The sequence below is a fragment of the Pollicipes pollicipes genome, unplaced genomic scaffold (assembly GCF_011947565.3).
Source record: "Pollicipes pollicipes isolate AB1234 unplaced genomic scaffold, Ppol_2.1 Scaffold_7261;HRSCAF=8764_pilon_pilon_pilon, whole genome shotgun sequence".
Classification (NCBI taxonomy): domain Eukaryota; kingdom Metazoa; phylum Arthropoda; class Thecostraca; order Pollicipedomorpha; family Pollicipedidae; genus Pollicipes; species Pollicipes pollicipes.
Window position 1 is genome coordinate 39,084,394 of NW_023597054.1, and position 16,584 is coordinate 39,100,977.

Genomic DNA, 16,584 nt, shown 5'->3' on the forward strand with positions numbered 1-16,584 from the left:
GGTGCGAAGTTCGTGAAAAGCTCGCGTTAGAGCACGTACAAAGTCAATAGATGCTTAAATGCCCCCTTAATCTGAAAGTAGGGGGACAGGTGCTTCCTCGGTCCTCTCCCTCTCTTGTTCTTCCACCTATGATCGCTAGTAATCCGCATATTTTAGATGCTTTCACCAGCTGTAGCGAGTGGTGCCGTCAGCGACTGTCCGATCACATCCGCTTGTCTTCCCAGGTGCAGAGCACCAAGGTGGCCGAGCATTTGGTGCAGGCGTACCAGGGCGAGTCTGCGGCGCAGGAGGCGCTGCACAGCACCGGCCGTTCCCTGCACGACCGGCTGCTGCTCTCCGAGCTGGAGGCGGACCGGCTGCGCGCGCGACTGGACCACGCGCAGGCGCAGAACGACGTGCTCGGTCTGACGCTCGAGGCGGCCTGTGCGCAGAGTGACCACCTGGCTGCGCTGGTCGGCAAGTACGAGAGCAACTGTGTGGCGCTGCAGCTGGCGGCTGACCAGGCCGACCAGCTGACGGAGGCGTTCGACCTGCTGGTGGCGCTGCAGGAGTCGGAGCTGGCGCTGCTGTTGGCCAGCTGCCGCGCCACCGGCCTCGGCCTGGCCGCCGGCCGGCCGCCGCCGCCGCACGAGGCCGAGGCGGCGCTGCGCGTGGCCGGCGAGCAGCGGCGCAGCTGCGAGAACGTGGCGCGCCACGCGCTCAGCCGACTGGAGCGTGGGGTCGGTGCGTCAGAGGACGGCGGCAGCCAGACCACCAGGTCAGTGGAGGCCCATTCCTGACGCGACATCAGGCCATTGCAGGAACGACTCCCGTATGGCTTCTGACAGACAGTTTCATACGGAGAACCCTCTCCTAACGTCCCATGCCTTCGCACGAAGCAACTGCTGTGGTCTGTACCCAGTGCAGCGCCAGTAGGGCGATTTAAAACGGTCATGTCTCATATTTCACCGTAAATTGGCGACGTGACGAAAAAGGCGTCTGATTCGTATAATCCACCCGATACAATACTGGGTCCCTCTGGCCTATGGGTCACGAGATGCGCTCCGATGTGCTTTCATAGTTGGGCTGACATCAGCATGTTCTTATTGCCGTAGCGCCCACAATGATACACGAGATACCAATTTTATGCCGTCTAGGTCGCCAAATTTTTTTACACTGGAAGTTAAAAAATTGAAGAAGGTCAGTATGAAAAAGTTAGCTCGTGATCTAGGTCAAAGGTTAGGTCAGAGGTTACCATTTCAACATTGCACAATATCTGTTCTCAATTTGTTTTATTCTGCAGATAACACCTTTTATGTATATATATTTTTGTTTCCAAACAAAACAAACAAGACCAAGGTTCGAGGGAGCGAAAATCTAAAGAGCCTTCCACGGCTCGAAACTGTGGTCATTTCCACCTGATTTTGACATGCGGACATTATGGAAATGGGACTTACAATTTGGCGTCAGGGGTTAATTGGTGCGTTCAATCCACCTAACACAGCATTAGGCTCGGTCTGGCCCAGCGGGTCACGATGTATATATATATATATATATATATATATATATATATATATATATATATATATATATTCTTTGCCGGTGCTACATTGATACACGTCACGATCACCCGGAGTTGATTTCGTTAGTCATGCTACTTTTGTGTTGTTAGTGGTGCGGCGGTCAGCACATATCAACGTTGCGTCAAGCCCCACGAAACTCTCAAAGTTATCCGTAGGTCATACCGAGCTGATGCTGTGTCTGGTGGACTTCACGCACACAGTAACTCCTGATGCTAACGGGTAAAGAAATCTCAGTGATCACAGATGCGTTAGAGCCGCATGACAGGTGGCAGATGAACGCCACACTTTGGTGACGTCCGAGTGCCAAAATGAGTGAAGTGGCCGTGTTTTGAGCCAGGGGAAGGCTTTTTGGACGTTAGTACCCTCGTATGGCATATTTGTGTTGGAAGGACGACATACGAAAGGTGTTATCTGCAGAAAGAAAAGTTGAGAGCGAACGTTAGACGAAGTTGAAACGATGACCATGGACCTAGGTCACACCACTTTAACCAAATATATATATATATATATATATATATATATATGCGCGTTTCATTCATTCGGTTCCATTGTACAAATCGTTGTAATTTCAAGCATATATTAGTTGATCATAATCCTTGTATTATTATTGGTGCTACCGGGCTGAAAACATGCCAGTGTTAACTCCAGATATGAAAACGTCTCGGGGATTATCTCGGGACCCATAAGTCAGAGGGACATGATAATGTGCCGCGGAGACTCTCGCATCAGACAACCCCTGGCACGAATTTCAGTGAAGATAAGACATTGCAGCCAGTCATTGCTGCTCCGGGTGGGAAACTGTATACACTCCCTACTTCATACTTCCCCGTTAAAAAGATAATGTTACTGGCATGAGCACATGATTGGTCTCTACTCTATGCGACCGGATTCGAATTTAAGTCATTAGGAGTCTACCACTCCGTAAACTAAACACTCCGTAAACTAAACACACACACTCCGTAAACTAAATTAAAATTTTGCGGCGCACGTCTTACTCTTTCTCTTATACCTGTCCTCTCTCATCTTTAAATGTAGTGATTTTACACCATAAATGCTTCACGCGTTGACGTAAACGCGAGTTATTTGGTGTTCGTCATGCTGACCAGAAGTGTGCCACTGTCGGACTCAGGACTTGTTGCAGTGCCCACGGTAACAAATTAAATATGTCATTCATTCTCTTCGATTATATCTGTTTGAGTCTTCGTCGCTCAGGGAGGGCACATCTTTAAAAAGCATGGATGCGGTTATCATCCCCACCGGCAGTTGCAGCAGTTTGACCAGTTACAATTAAATGAACGATTGAAATAGGCTGCATCGCATTCGATCGTGTTGGAGATGTCCGGTCAGGTCCCAGGTTTTGTGCGGCCCGATCCAACTGCTTTACGGAATAGACCATTTGCTGTACTTTGATCCCCATCGTATGAAAATTTGCCTCGTTGGCATGGCTTATCTCTCAGATCTTGCTATGCAGATGCTTTTCATCTTACGGAAGTTGTGATCTTGCACTTAAGCGTGGCTGAAGTGTTCAACAACGAACATCGGTAGTTACCTTATAAAGCCTTTTGAATTGTTATGAAGTGTTGGTCCACTGCGGGAAAACCAGAACATCTCGCGCACGGCAATGAGGGCAACTGGAGCTCGGCCTGTTGACCATACGTTGAAGCTCTAGTATGCACAGCTGTGTGCAGAGCTTTCAAAGTTCTTTTGGTCTTGTGATTTTCCATCCGTCACTAGTGTACGAGTATTTACAATCGGACCGTAAGACCGTATTGTTCTTCGAGCCGCCGGCCGGATACGCGAGACCGAGCGGCGACGAGAGGCTCGCGGTCGTGTCGCAGCGCGCGTCGGCCTCGCCTGACCTCCGACCCTCGGCCGACAGCACAACCTCGTCATCGTCCAGTGGGGTCGACGTGGACGGCGCGCGGTCGGACGAGGCGCGCGTGCGCCAGCACATCCAGCGGCTGAAGGTGGAGCGGGCCATGGTGGCGCGCACGGCCGTCCGGCTCGAGTCCACGTGCCACCCGGCGCCGGCGCAACGGCCCCTGACGCCGGCCGCCGCGCAGCGGCTCGACCTCGAGCACGCCGTCCTTATGCAGGTGAGGGGCACACCTGCATAAGTGCGGCACGACTCGGGCTCCTCGGAACTCGAAGGCACGGCAAGACGCTTGAAAGAAGAAAAAGAAACATGAGTTTTCACAGGGATGCTGATGATTAATGCGACGACTCGCATCTTGACTGGTCCGAGTTTGTATGTGCAAATTATACGGGCTGCTTGTGCGGGCGAAGGCATCTTACACGTTTGCTCCAGTTCTAGCACTCACGGCTCCCCTGTTTAGCCTCGTGTGAAAGTGTAGCCCGGTTTACGCCGGGGACGAGGGCCAGCTGAGCGTGAGCATTGTGGGAGCGCAACATAAAACCTCCCATATAGATAAGGCTCGCTCCGCTCATCTAATGACGATCGCAGCGTGAACTAGGAACCGAAAATGTAACGGAGAACCGCTCTGTTTCATGAAACGTTTGTTCGTAGAAAGCAAGGCTCTGCATACCAGGCACCGTTTATGCAGAGGCGAATCCAGAGGAAGCCATGTCTCCCCAGTTCCCCTCCCCTTGGGTCCCCGTAAGGTTTTCGTCCTCCGAGGGGCACCAAAATCTCATGGTGAAGGGGACGTCACAATGTCCGGGTCCAATCGCCACTACAAACGGAACTCGAATCTTACCGGCGCTGTAATGAAGTGAGCCTTCGTTCTCATTCGTCGCAATTGCAACACAAAAAAACGCTCTGTTAGGATTTGTCTTTTCCCGTTCCGTTCCGTTTACAAATCGCTCGCACGCCTCGCTCCGGACCTAAACTGATCTTTAGACTTCTGAGGCTGCTGCGTGTCCGTATGGCGTTCGTTGACCGCGTTTGTTGCCTGGCCCGGCGGCGCCGGCTGGACGGCCTGGCGCAGCCCGGCCACCCCTCTACCGTGACGCCTGCGTGCACTGACACTGACACTGGGGCAGGAGCTGATGGCACTGCGCGAGGAGCGGGCCGAGCTGCGTTCACGCCTGTTCCTGTCGGAGCGCGAGAAGACCGGGCTGGAGCTGCAGTTGGGCGCGCGGGTGGCCAGTGAGCGGGCGCTGCGAGTCCAGCTGGAGCAGCTGCGCGCCGAGCCTGCCGCAGAGGTGAGCCGGCCGACAGGCGTCCGCGGCGCCGTCCGGCTGACCGGCGCCGTGTGCCGCGGCACAGTCGGACACCATGCACTGTTGTGCTAGACCCGCAGGGTCATATGCCATTCAAAGCTGCAAAATCGCGCAACGTGCAGCAATATCGTTTGCGCGCCGCTGTGCTGCCGTGTTTTCGCCGTACATGCGCACACACACACGCACACGCCGCGTTTGTGCGAGAAGGGGTCCGCCAGCAGATCAGCACTGCGTTTTTGTGCCCTGTCACACATCAGTATGATCTGTTTTTTTTCTGACAAAAATCCGTACGTTTGAAAGTGTGTAATGGGTGTTCGGTTGAGTGCTGGCTAGGTTGTACCCCAAGATTTGTTAAGGAGGGGATTTGGCATCGTTGATCACCATCTGTTCGAATGTTCCTGTTGTGAAAATATCACCATCTCGCCCATATCCCTCGCAAAGGTATGATTGAACTAGGTTGCTGCTGAGCACGCCAGTCTGGGTGATTCGATGTAGTCCGTAATCAAGTGACAAACTGTAGCCCCGACGTTGTGTGGTCTGCCACAGGTGTGTGCGTTTCGCTGTCATGAGGCTGCCCTAGCATATGTATTGTACGTTTTCGGAGGATACCAGTGGCCCAGGATGTGTGCTGCCTGTGGTATCACGCTCTTCAACTGGTCTGCGGTCTCTATGCTCAAACCCCGCGAGGCTCAATTCAGGATTAAATACGTTAGCTGTAGCTTAGACGTTAATTGTCCACTAGTTTTGGGCAGCGACGTGCACTGCACAACGTCAAGGACAGTACTATAGCCCTGACATCGCGTGAAAATGTAATCCCGGATATGCACACTCGCCCACACGAGGCGCACTCGGCCTCTGTGCTCTACGCCAGCTTGAGATTCTGGCGCTCCAGGATGTGTTTCGCTCGCGGTAGCATGCTCCTAAGAGGCATACAGTCTGTATGCTTTAACCCTGCCCTCCCACACATTGCGAGCTTCTTGGAACGTGATTCGTCCGGGACAGCTTAATTCTTTAAAGCTTGATACTGTTGCTAGGCGGGCATAACCTCTCTGTTGTACGCTTACTTGGGACTCGGTGGGCGGTGGCGCCGAGCTGGCGGCCTCGGCCGGAGCGGAGGTGCGCGACGCACGCTCCCGGACGGGGATTTGCGCTCGTGAGCGGTCGGTGCTCGGCGCGGAATACTCTGTATTTACAGACACCGGCGACTTAAGCAGCCAGGCATCAAGTGCTGGTGATCCTAGGGCGCAGGACCGTCAACTTTCTACGTCCGATATGGTACAATCAATAAAAAGGAGAAAGTCTATCAGTCGCCGGGCACGGTGCCCAGAGACAGGCGCGGTGCACTGAGGCAGACAGGTTGCCCTGAGCCAGAGCAGCCTGGAGGTGCCGCCTGCGCGCTGCGGGCTGGGCCGGTGTAACGCTGTGCGCGCGGGCGTGGCCAGGTGGCGGCCGGAGCGGACTCGAGCGACTCGGCGGGCTCCGGCAGCGGCGTGTCGCCCAGTGGACGCCGGCGCTCGGCGCAGGCCCGGCTGCGCCAGCTCAGCGCCAGCCTGGACGAGGTGACGCGCGCCTCCGAGCGGCGGCAGCAGCACGCCGAACAGTTCATCGCCGAACTGAAGCGCGCCAACGGGTGAGGGCTCAGGCGGCGGCGCGCGCGCCCGGACGGCCGCATCACCTCTGCACCTGTTTTGGCTCTCTTTGCCCCATAGCTCATTCAGCCGAACAAAACACCCGCGGGGTCTCGTAAAAACAGCTGGGTAGGCAAAACACCTGTGATCGTCGCGCACTTCAGTTCATGCCCATTCTTCCCACATGGTCCAGCATGGATCCAGGTGGTCCGTTCGTATGTTGCTCACGCCGTTGAGGCACTCATGTCAGTAGCGTGCAGTCTTGCCAAGCCGAACTGTGTGAAGCGGGGTATGTCAGATGTGGCGTTCTCATGTCGTCATTTGAGCCTCGTGGCTGCCACGTCATGCGTGTTATTTCAACTCTGTCATGCGTGCTGTCAACTCTCCTGCGTGCATTCCCAGTCTCGTCACGTGACGCCGCCGTGGAGTGATCGCGGGTGCGTCTCCTGGAATGTTCGCATTAATTGCACACTTGCACTGCAAATGGCGTTGGTTGTTCATCAGTCGCTGAGTGTGACTGTGCACGGTCTGGTTTGTGTACAGTGCCCTCGCCGATGCCCTGGAGAAGACAAAGAGAAAGTATCAGGTGAAGCTGAAGCGGCTGGAGCAACAGATGCTGCAGATTGTCGAGCGCCACTCGTCTCAGGTTAGCATCGGTATCAACCGACTTGTGATTAGCGTCCAGTCCTTTCCGTCCTGCTGACGCATGTGCTTTTGTGCAGCGCTGATGATGCTGTTGTCTATCCAGCACCTGCGGAACCTGAAGCAGAAGCCACAAACGGATGACTCCGGCGTGTGCTCGGGTGCCGGGTCGGCCGCGGAGCCAGCGACGTGTCCTGCGCCGTCACGACTGCCCGTCTTGTCGCCGGCGCACCGCTCCCTCTCGCCGGCGACGACGTCCCGCGTGACGTCACCGGCGCACATGGCTCGCCTGGTGTCGTCTCCCACGCCGCCGGCCGTGTCGTCGCCGGCGGCTCGAACCGCAAGTCCGGCTGTGCCGCCCAGACCGACGCCGGCGCGGGCGCCGACAGCCGGGCCGCCGCCGCTGTCGCCGCGTCCACCGGCCGCCGGTCGTCCCTGAGTGCGGTGGGCCGGCTCCCCACGCCGAGCCACGGGCCCCGGCCGTACAGAACTAGCGCTGTCTTTGTGGACAGGTGTGCCATCGCATTTTGATGCCTCTGTGGAGTGGGGGGGGGGGGGGGGCAAGAGGTTAATTTCTTCGCCATCTGGATCTGAGCTGGCCACTCTTCTCCTGGCCAGCAGACGTCGCTGTCTGGTTTCCGTTGATCTTGCTTCGGGTTTGATCTCTCCAGGTTATTTTTTAATGATTGACACTCGGAGCTGAAGGGAACTCGGTGCTGGTTTCGTCTCTATCCCATTGTATTCCAGGCGGCCTGTTGTGTGATTATGTCGCCGCATTGCGGCGCAGCGGCGGTCGCCGAGCCAAGCTCGACAGTACCGTCGGAAGTGCCGCCCTGTACTGTCGACTTGAGAGCTTACCATGCATCTCCTAGATCGTAGCGTATCAGCCATGTGCCTGCAGTATGTGCCATACGGGCTGTCGCCGGGTGGGCATAGCCAGAACCGATCTCGTCGATCCGTGTCCTTGCGCTGGTCGGCTCGGGGGGAGCGTTCCCCGTTGTCCGGCCGGTCTCAGTCGTCGGCGTATTCGCCCGCTACCGTTTTTGGAGCCGGCCGGCGTGCACGGGCTGCGTCGGCTGGCGCTGCGCTGCCAGGCTGGCCGTCACCTGCCACAGTATGGCCGGGTGACTGATGACGGTGGACTGAGAGCATCACGGTGGCCGGTGGCCGCGACAGTCTACCGGATGCGTCTGCGCACCTGCGCTGATGAAGTGGCTGCCACCAGTTGTTTGCGCTGGTGGCGCCTGAGACGGCCGCTCTGTATCCTGAGCGCCGGGCCGCGCGCGCTCGCCAGTGTCGCCCCTCTGTTGACCACCAGCCGTCCAGACCAGGCAGACAGCGCCCCTGCGCCGACCGTCTCCTCCCCTTTGGCGGCTTACGTGTCGCGATGGTCACTGCAGTGGCGCTCACCGTCGGCCGTTTCGTGGAACCCACGAGGCGAGCGTACGCTAACGGCCCTGCCCTTGAGCCGTGGTTGCAGTGTTCGTGGTATCCGTCTTTTAAGTCACATAGTGCCATTATACAAGGCTTTCCGTTCGATGACGGTGACGGCTGAACATGTTTTGTTTTTCGACTGATCTTGGAACGTGCCATTTTGCAGTGTATCGAATAGTTATTCGCATTTCGGAAAATGCGTCAATGACCGCGGCGCATGGCAGTCAGCCTTGCTGCATGTAGACAGTAGCTGCTTTTGACAGCCCGGTGAAGAAAAAAATCGCGAGACTCCTTTCTAGCGATACAGACATGTAGCAGGACCACTATTTTTACAGCGTAAGCCCGATGGCAACGTTCAGAAGCTATTGATGGTTGGCTCCGAAAGTCGGCGGCATGCTTATGTGATGTAAGCGGAGCTATTAAATAAGGTTCAACCGTTGCAAGTGACCGAAATACAGTGCAAATTGAGCTAACAGATTTGCTGTTATTGGGTTTCATAATGGGGCGATGTGCGGCGAGGAGTGAACGCTGCGCTCACGGCTTCACCACAGCGTCACCACGGCGATGTGTCACACATGGCGTCTGTCCGCGGCTTCACAGCACCCTCACGGCGATGTGTCACACATGGCGTCTGTCCGCGGCTTCACAGCACCCCCACGGCGATGTGTCACATATGGCGCCTGTCCGCGGCTTCACAGCACCCCCACGGCGATGTGTCACACATGGCGTCTGTCCACGGCTTCACAGCACCCCCGCGGCGATGTGTCACACATGGCGTCTGTCCGCGGCTTCACAGCACCCCCGCGGCGATGTGTCACACATGGTGTCTGCCCGCGGCTTCACAGCACCCCTGCGGTGATGTGTCACACATGGCGTCTGTCCACGGCTTCACAGCACCCCCACGACGATGTGTCACACATGGCGTCTGTCCACGGCTTCACAGCACCCCCACGGCGCCGTGGAGTGTCGTACGTGGCGTCCGTTCGTCTCGTACCAGCCATCTTTTGTCTTTCGCTCGAGGAACTGCTCGAAGAACGGGATCCGAAACGGTGCACATTTAAAGATCTTGGCGCCAGAAACCAATGACTGGCCTCAAGTCGCTAGGTATCTCAGGAGATGGCGCCCTTTGAGTTAAAACGGGCGGCTGTTGCGCGCCCCGCAATCCTCAAGATCATACCAATATCGGTGAGGAAAGTAATGACGGAGGAGGCCCAACCGATCACATATGATGCACACTGGGTAATGATGTGGCTAACTGGCACTTTTGACCTCAGCTGATCGTCGGAAGTTTGAAAAAGGGAAATATCCCAGGTGAGGTAAGAAGTCCATAAAACATCACGTGATATTTGGAAAAAAGTAGGGATGATCAAATGATACCGCTGCATGTCAACGATGTTTCAAAACCGCGTAAAATTTACGGTTGCGACGCGATTGCCAGACATGCTTTCAGACGTAGAAACGACTTCGCAACACCTTGTGATTAGGTCGAACAACCTCATGGAATATTCACCATAGATATCCACGTGACATAGCATTCGTGCAGCACATTAATGGATTGACCTGCAGAGATAAAAGCAGATCAACGAGGTCGCACCTTGCGTACACAATGACTTCTGGCTTATGACAATTTCTCTTTCGAAATATTTTCACAGGGCAGCGCATCACGCACACCATGATCTAAGCCCTAAAGTCACAGAATGACCCAGGGTCACTAAGTACCTGCCACAATGGAATGCACTATGTTGAGAGAGCCGCCTGTTGCTTACTCTGTAAGACTGCGCAAACTCGTGATGAAAGGGACGACTTAACAGCCCCAACTGACCACGGAGGATGCACAGCGACCAGTTTTCTGGTTACGGGCTACTGTTTAACCTCACGCTGCTCCCAATTTTTGCAATTTTGGAAAGAAACTGGTGAGAAGAAAACGATACAAATGTCAGGCTGTCATATCCTGAAAAGGAGTCAATGATCAATCCATACTAGCGCGCATCCGTGGTATCTCAAGGCCATTCAAAGTGCAGGGTCATAATACAATTTTTGGTTATACGTATTCAGACCGACAACAGCAGCGTTTCCAGTACCATGCCATTAGCATCAAAACCTTATGGTATAACCACTCTGACGGGAATAGCGACGTTCTACAACCTGCAACCTTTTTGCTGGCATCTTCTCGAGTGACCGACAGACATCGTCAGTTCACGAAGGTCAGGCACGGCTGACTTTCGACGGAAACGAGATAGGGCAGCCTGTTTTCCGCATACAGTATGTGCGCAAATTGACTTTCCTTTGGTTGCACAAAATTTACTGTGCGCAAATATATATTTGAATCCTTGACCACCACGCGGCGCCACCGACACCACTAGGGAGGTGGCCGCGGATGACGCGCACCGAGTTTTCGTGGTTCTTTTCGTCCTTCCGGGCCGGTCCAGTTTGAACTAACGCGGCCCAAACCGCTTTACGCGATCCGATTCATTTGAACTCGGTGCAGTCCGTTCAGATTGTGTCGAATAAAACCTAGGTCCGGCCCGGTCCCGCATTGGATGCTTCGTTCCTAAACCGGAAGTGGAACTAAGACTGAACAGGGGAGAAATATGAAGTGGTTGACGAACTTGATTCCAGTGCACGCCTTTTATGCTTATTGAGTCTGGTTTCAGACGTCATGCGTACATCATCGAGGCAGCAATAACATCATATCGTGCCATTTGGAACTTGTTTAAATTTAAAGCATCACGTGGTCTCTATCGATTGGAAGCAGTCTTTTGTCAGATCGTCGTTTCTGAGACTCTGGCTGCACAGGAAATGTTGCAGCTAAATTGTTGCGATATAATGAACAAAAAGAACAATATTGTGTATTGAGCTTTTATCAATTTATCCCGGTTTTAACCGGTAACAACCATTAAATGGCAGTGCCAAGCCTCAGCCCGCTGAAATGCCAACCCTGCTGCTCGAACACATCTACATTGCGAAAAACCGCTCACCTTGCGTGCGTGTGAGATCAGCGATAGACGAAACTATCACATACATGCGTCACGAAAGCTCCGCTGGCTGACAAGAAAACAAATGGCACGGGCGTGCTGCCCATAGAGGATTTGCAGCGGGCCACCATGGAGTACTACCGCAGAGCCTTATTGAAAGCGATGCGACCGCGCAACTCGCACGGCACAAATTTTGTCTTCTAAGAATACGAACTGAAATCGACGGCCAGTTACCGTATTGCGATCTGCGCGAGTCCAGCCTGCTTTTCCGTGAGACTGCGTCAGCCGGTGATAGCATGTGGGGCGCTGTACGCTTCCGCTTGACGGAGCCGGGCGAACGCAACAGATCACCATATACTGACCGGCATCTACAGTTAAGTCGTGCGACTCGGTGGTAATGTGGTTGTGTGATTCCATCTATCATACGTAAAATACCTTGACAGCTTCAAGTGTTTACTCGCGGGCATACAGAGTCACCTATGTGGATTGCCCGCCTCACAAATAACGTCTAAATGATGTCGCCACCTGCCCGCCTTCCGCTCGAACTTGCAACGCCGTCATGCTCCTGGTGCATCTCTCAGCAACCTGGCGAGCTCCGCACGCTCCAGACACCACTCATAGATGCTCGGTGGATTCACATGTTTTCATTGCGTGCTGACAAGAAACGGAGACTGATTACAATGGCCGCATGGCCTGGCATAATGGCAAGATTACAGCCAGCGACTAAGCAAGGTATGTCTATCACCAGGCCCACGTCACACCACAGCTGCGTACAGAGCGTGCTGAACACCGTCGGTCGGATGACGACGCACACGACGTCCAGGAGATTCGTGGGAAAGCACTAAAGGGCGCGACAGAAACCAATATACGAGCACACAGCCGCGCCGAGTGTATGCGTTGGTAAATCATCACAAAACGTGGAAGTCTGGCCAACTGGACTAGCTCATTGACAAGCGACGGAAAGCAGCACGCTATGCGCACGCTGACGCTAACGGTCCGCTGTGCACACGGCGTGGCGGTGTCCACTGGAGGCCCGAAGCTCGGTTTGCCGGGTCGTGCCCGCCCAGGGGCCGACCGTGCGGAGGGCGGGCGAGTCGGTGGGTGCTGGTAACGCCGGCCTACAGCTGGCGGTCGGTGTGGCCTACAGCTGGCGGTCAGCGCGGCCTACAGCTGACGGCCGGTGCGGCCTGCAGCTGAAGGCCAGTGCGGCCTACAGCTAGCGGTCGGTGTGGCCTGCAGCTGGCGGCCAGTGCGGCCTACAGCTAGCGGTCGGTGTGGCCTGCAGCTGGCGGCCGGCGCGACCTACAGCTGGCGGCCGGTGCGGCCTACAGCTGGAGGCCAGTGCGGCCTACAGCTGGCGGCCGTCGCGGCCTACAGCTGACGGCCAGTGCGGCCTGCAGCTGGCGGCCGGCGCGGCCTACAGCTGGCGGTCGGTGCGGTCTGCAGCTGGCGGCCAGCGCGACCTACAGCTGGCGGCCGGCGCGGCCGCGGGATAGCCGTTCCTGACGACGCACGCCGACGGTCAATGCATGCCTAAACAGGACAGTCACACTCCAACAGCCTCATAACAGCAACACCACCAGCGGCGCCCCAGTTCAGACCACGTCATTTGACCTTTGGATCACCTGATCACACACCATTAAGCCGATATGGCGTAACGCCTACAGTATTTGCCACGATACAAGACCGTTTAACTTACAATACGTAAGCCAATGCACTGGCTGGGTTTATATCACTGCGATGGTAAAACGGCGTCACTTACAGGAGTACTGCGCGGCTTTAGAGGCTTAACTATGGACAAACATAATGTTGCCAACCTGGGGACGATACGGAGGCGCAGGAACTCTCGACCTCCCAACACCTGACAAAAAACCGTGGCGTTTGAGCACATAGTAAAAGCTAAACAACACGCGCATAACTTTAATAAAACATTCTTTCCTTTGGGCGATGCCATTGCATGGTCAGGTAGCGTCTAGGATAGGCGTGTAGCATGATGGCTCAATGCAATAACATACGTAGCAATGGTGCACGAAAATGTAAGTGGAAACTAACAATTTGCCATGCACGATAGTGCATCATTTGTGGCGGCTTTATTTTGCACATTATTTTCTAATACAGTTTCGCACAGCTCCGACAGTTTACTGTAAGCAATAGACACTTCGTTGTATTCCTTGCAGGTAGGAACTAACGGTGAATGTTGGTAATGAGTTTGTCAAGTGGAATAAAACCACTTCCAGCTTAGATTTCAGGTGTGTTTCGCGTGCACAGTAAGGGCCCTCTCTTTTTCGTAATGCTTGTTACTTTCTATACCCCGCACACGCTTTTTCAGCTTACGTTTAAAAAAGCAACATAAAATTAGCAAAAAGTATCAAAATAAACTGCCCTGGGCTTAGATTTTGCCGGGAAATTTTACAATTTTGATGGTTGCATTCCCAGTTCCGGGAAATGACAACACATCATTTGTCCCAGTCCCCATGCATTCCCAACGCATTTCAAAGACCCGATCAAAACTTCGAGACCAATCTTCTAGAAGGCGTATACTATGCCTGAAAACTTACCCGAATTTGGCCTTCATCCCCTTCCAAAAATCACCCCGTGTTAAGATACATCAATCCAAGCGCTTCTGCCATGGTTCGAATACCCCTGGAAATCTCGTTCTTTGAGCGTGTCAACCGCGATCTGCCATTCATGCCAAATCTCCCCACTGTGTCAAAACGGCGGCAACGCAACCTATACTTTATCTTGGCGAATAACATGTGTCTGTCTACGTAGAATAAAGCTGTCTGTCTCGGCAGTACGTACCGGCGACTTCAGACACCAGAGTGTCTGCCTCGGCGATACGTACCGGCGACTCCGGACACCAGGGGCCTGTCTCGACAGCACGTACCGGTGACCCCAGACACCAGGGTGCCTGCCTTGGCAGAGTACGTACCGGGGATTCCGGATATCCTCGAGGCTGGTGCCGGCAGAAGTGAGCTTCGGGTAGTGGGTACACCAGAAGGTCGCGCCATGGGCAGGCCAGAAGACCACGGGGCCGGCAATCTGGACGACCGACCGACGGGCAGCCTGGGTACGGCACTCGGACACTCCGTGCTGTCGACAGGCACGGCAGGCACTATAGCGGAGCACCCGAATATGCCACACTGTAGACAACACAAGGCGGCCAGACATCTAACGCTTCAGGCTGGAAGAAGTAAATCTATTGACCCCCCCCCCCCGCCCCCCATAAGTGTTGCGAACGTATCCTTCACCCTGGGTGTCACTGCACCATTAGGATGCAATGCAAATAACTGCACCATGGTTGCGTGCTGGAGCACACGGCCAACCTCGTCGACGTTCACCTCCACGAACCAAAAACACGGAACGGTGACGACATATGTACAGCGAATGCTGGTAAAGCTGAACATAACGCCGAAACATGCCAACCGAAAAACGTGTACAACTTGTGTCTTTTACCACGTGAGCGAGAATTTACCAAGTGGCCGCGAGTGCCACGGTTGAACATACTCACGTCGCAAACAGACGGTGAGGACGCTCAACACGTGGTGATGTGTGTCAATTATGTGGATACATATAGATGATGCGGCAACGAGCGTACTAGTCCTCAGTTGATCATATATGTCGCCTCCTCTTGCTTGAGGGGGATATGTCGAAGTGAACGGAGTGATTCGCAGCCAGGTAATAGGTGCACACTACAACGTTCATTCGTCCCATCGTATTATGCCGATAAGAGGTTGTTTGCACACCTTTGTAAGTGCTTATTTCACTATGATGAATCGCCACCTGGTGCGTGTGTGTGCGTGCGTGTGCGTGTGTGCACGCGAGTGTGCTTTCTGAGGTGTACAGGTCTCCCCGTTACACCAAGAATGCGATGCTGCACACGACCGTTTCACTCACGGATGCTTATATCAGACATCTGCTTGGATTCCAGGAATTAATACTGGATTGGACTGTTGAGTTCTGGATCCTCGACTAAGGGCAACGGATTCCAGACTATTGCAAAGTGGATTTCATATCACATCACGTTCGCATAATTGGTCATGATGAGCCCAGTCATGGCCTATTATGCGAACGTGACATGTGCCTTGATGTGTGATGAGTGCCAGTTTAAAATAATTAACGTGTGTAAGTGCTGCCTGACGCGTGATGCGCGATGCCTGTTCTATTGAAACCACCTGCATGTATAACTGATGCGTGATGTGTGATGCCTGTTAACGTCAGCTTGCTTGCATGTTTGAATGAAGCGTGATGTGTGGTGCCTGTTTGCTTGAACTCGTTTGCATGTACGAGTATGTTCGCATATTCTAATTCTTAGATATGCACTGTATCGTGGTAATGCCTGGCAATCGCTCCCTGTTTTATCTCTCGAATGTTGGTGTCCTGTAAAAACTGTGGCTGGCTGTTTCAAGAAAAAAAACCTGAAAATCGAGTAGGATCATCGGCAGGCAATCTCAAATTTACTTCTGCTACTGAATTGGTAAAGGCATATTGCCGACATATCAACCGATCTATATCTCCATTCCCCCGGGTTTTATCCGAGCAATAAGGCTATTACCATTGTGCTATCTATGACGTCATCAATTAGTTAATTCAATAGTGATTTTAAACTTGGTGAAGCGGTATTCCTACGCATCAGTTCTAGTACTTCCAGCTCCGCGGCCTGTCACCGACACCTCGCCGTGCATAGTAGCACGCCCTGCGAGTGGGGCCAGCGCCGGTGTGACGGGCTTCACCTGTGTCCATCCGGCGGCGCTGCTCTCCCAGCAGGTGATGGTACCCTGTAGACGGCGTCGTCGCGCGCCGCCAGCTGTCCAGACACCCCGTCGGTCGGCGGCCGCAGGACTCGGGCGGATGGGGCGCCGACCCTCGCCAGTGGAGCGCCAGGGTCAGCGGCCGGCGGGGCGCGGGGTCCATGTGACAAGAGAGCCTGAAGTCCAGCAGCTGGGGCGCGGAGTCCTGCGGCCACAGGGGCGCGGAGTCCGGCGGCCACAGGGGCGCGGAGTCCTGCAGCCACAGGGGCACGGAGTCCGGAAGCTGCGAGAGCGCCCAGCCCAGCGGCATTCGGGGCACGGAGCTTGGACGCCGCCGGCTGCCTGAGAGACGCTGGTCGGGGCCGGGACGACGGCTGCGCCAGTCCAGCCGCTCTGCCCTGAGGCAGTC

The 16,584-nt window shown here is 54.5% G+C and overlaps 1 protein-coding gene across 1 annotated transcript; it reads left to right on the forward strand.

Annotated features, from left to right (window-relative positions):
* The first annotated feature begins 639 nt into the window (after nt 1-639).
* Nucleotides 640-8,916, forward strand: LOC119113014 (colorectal mutant cancer protein). Its single transcript, XM_037237329.1, has 6 exons — nt 640-757; nt 3,442-3,658; nt 4,566-4,727; nt 6,188-6,375; nt 6,917-7,019; nt 7,122-8,916. Exons 2-6 carry the CDS (start codon nt 3,542-3,544, stop codon nt 7,452-7,454), a joined length of 903 nt encoding a protein of 300 aa, XP_037093224.1. The 5' UTR covers nt 640-757; nt 3,442-3,541; the 3' UTR covers nt 7,455-8,916.
* Nucleotides 8,917-16,584: the final 7,668 nt, after the last annotated feature.

Bases quoted from the DNA above. Each gene is read 5' to 3' on its own strand.
- LOC119113014 (XM_037237329.1), top strand. From the start codon at position 3,542: ATGGTGGCGCGCACGGCCGTCCGGCTCGAGTCCACGTGCCACCCGGCG. The intron at 4,728-6,187 runs GTGAGCCGGCCG...GGGCGTGGCCAG, and splicing joins GCGCCGAGCCTGCCGCAGAG to GTGGCGGCCGGAGCGGACTC. The intron at 7,020-7,121 runs GTTAGCATCGGT...TTGTCTATCCAG, and splicing joins TCGAGCGCCACTCGTCTCAG to CACCTGCGGAACCTGAAGCA.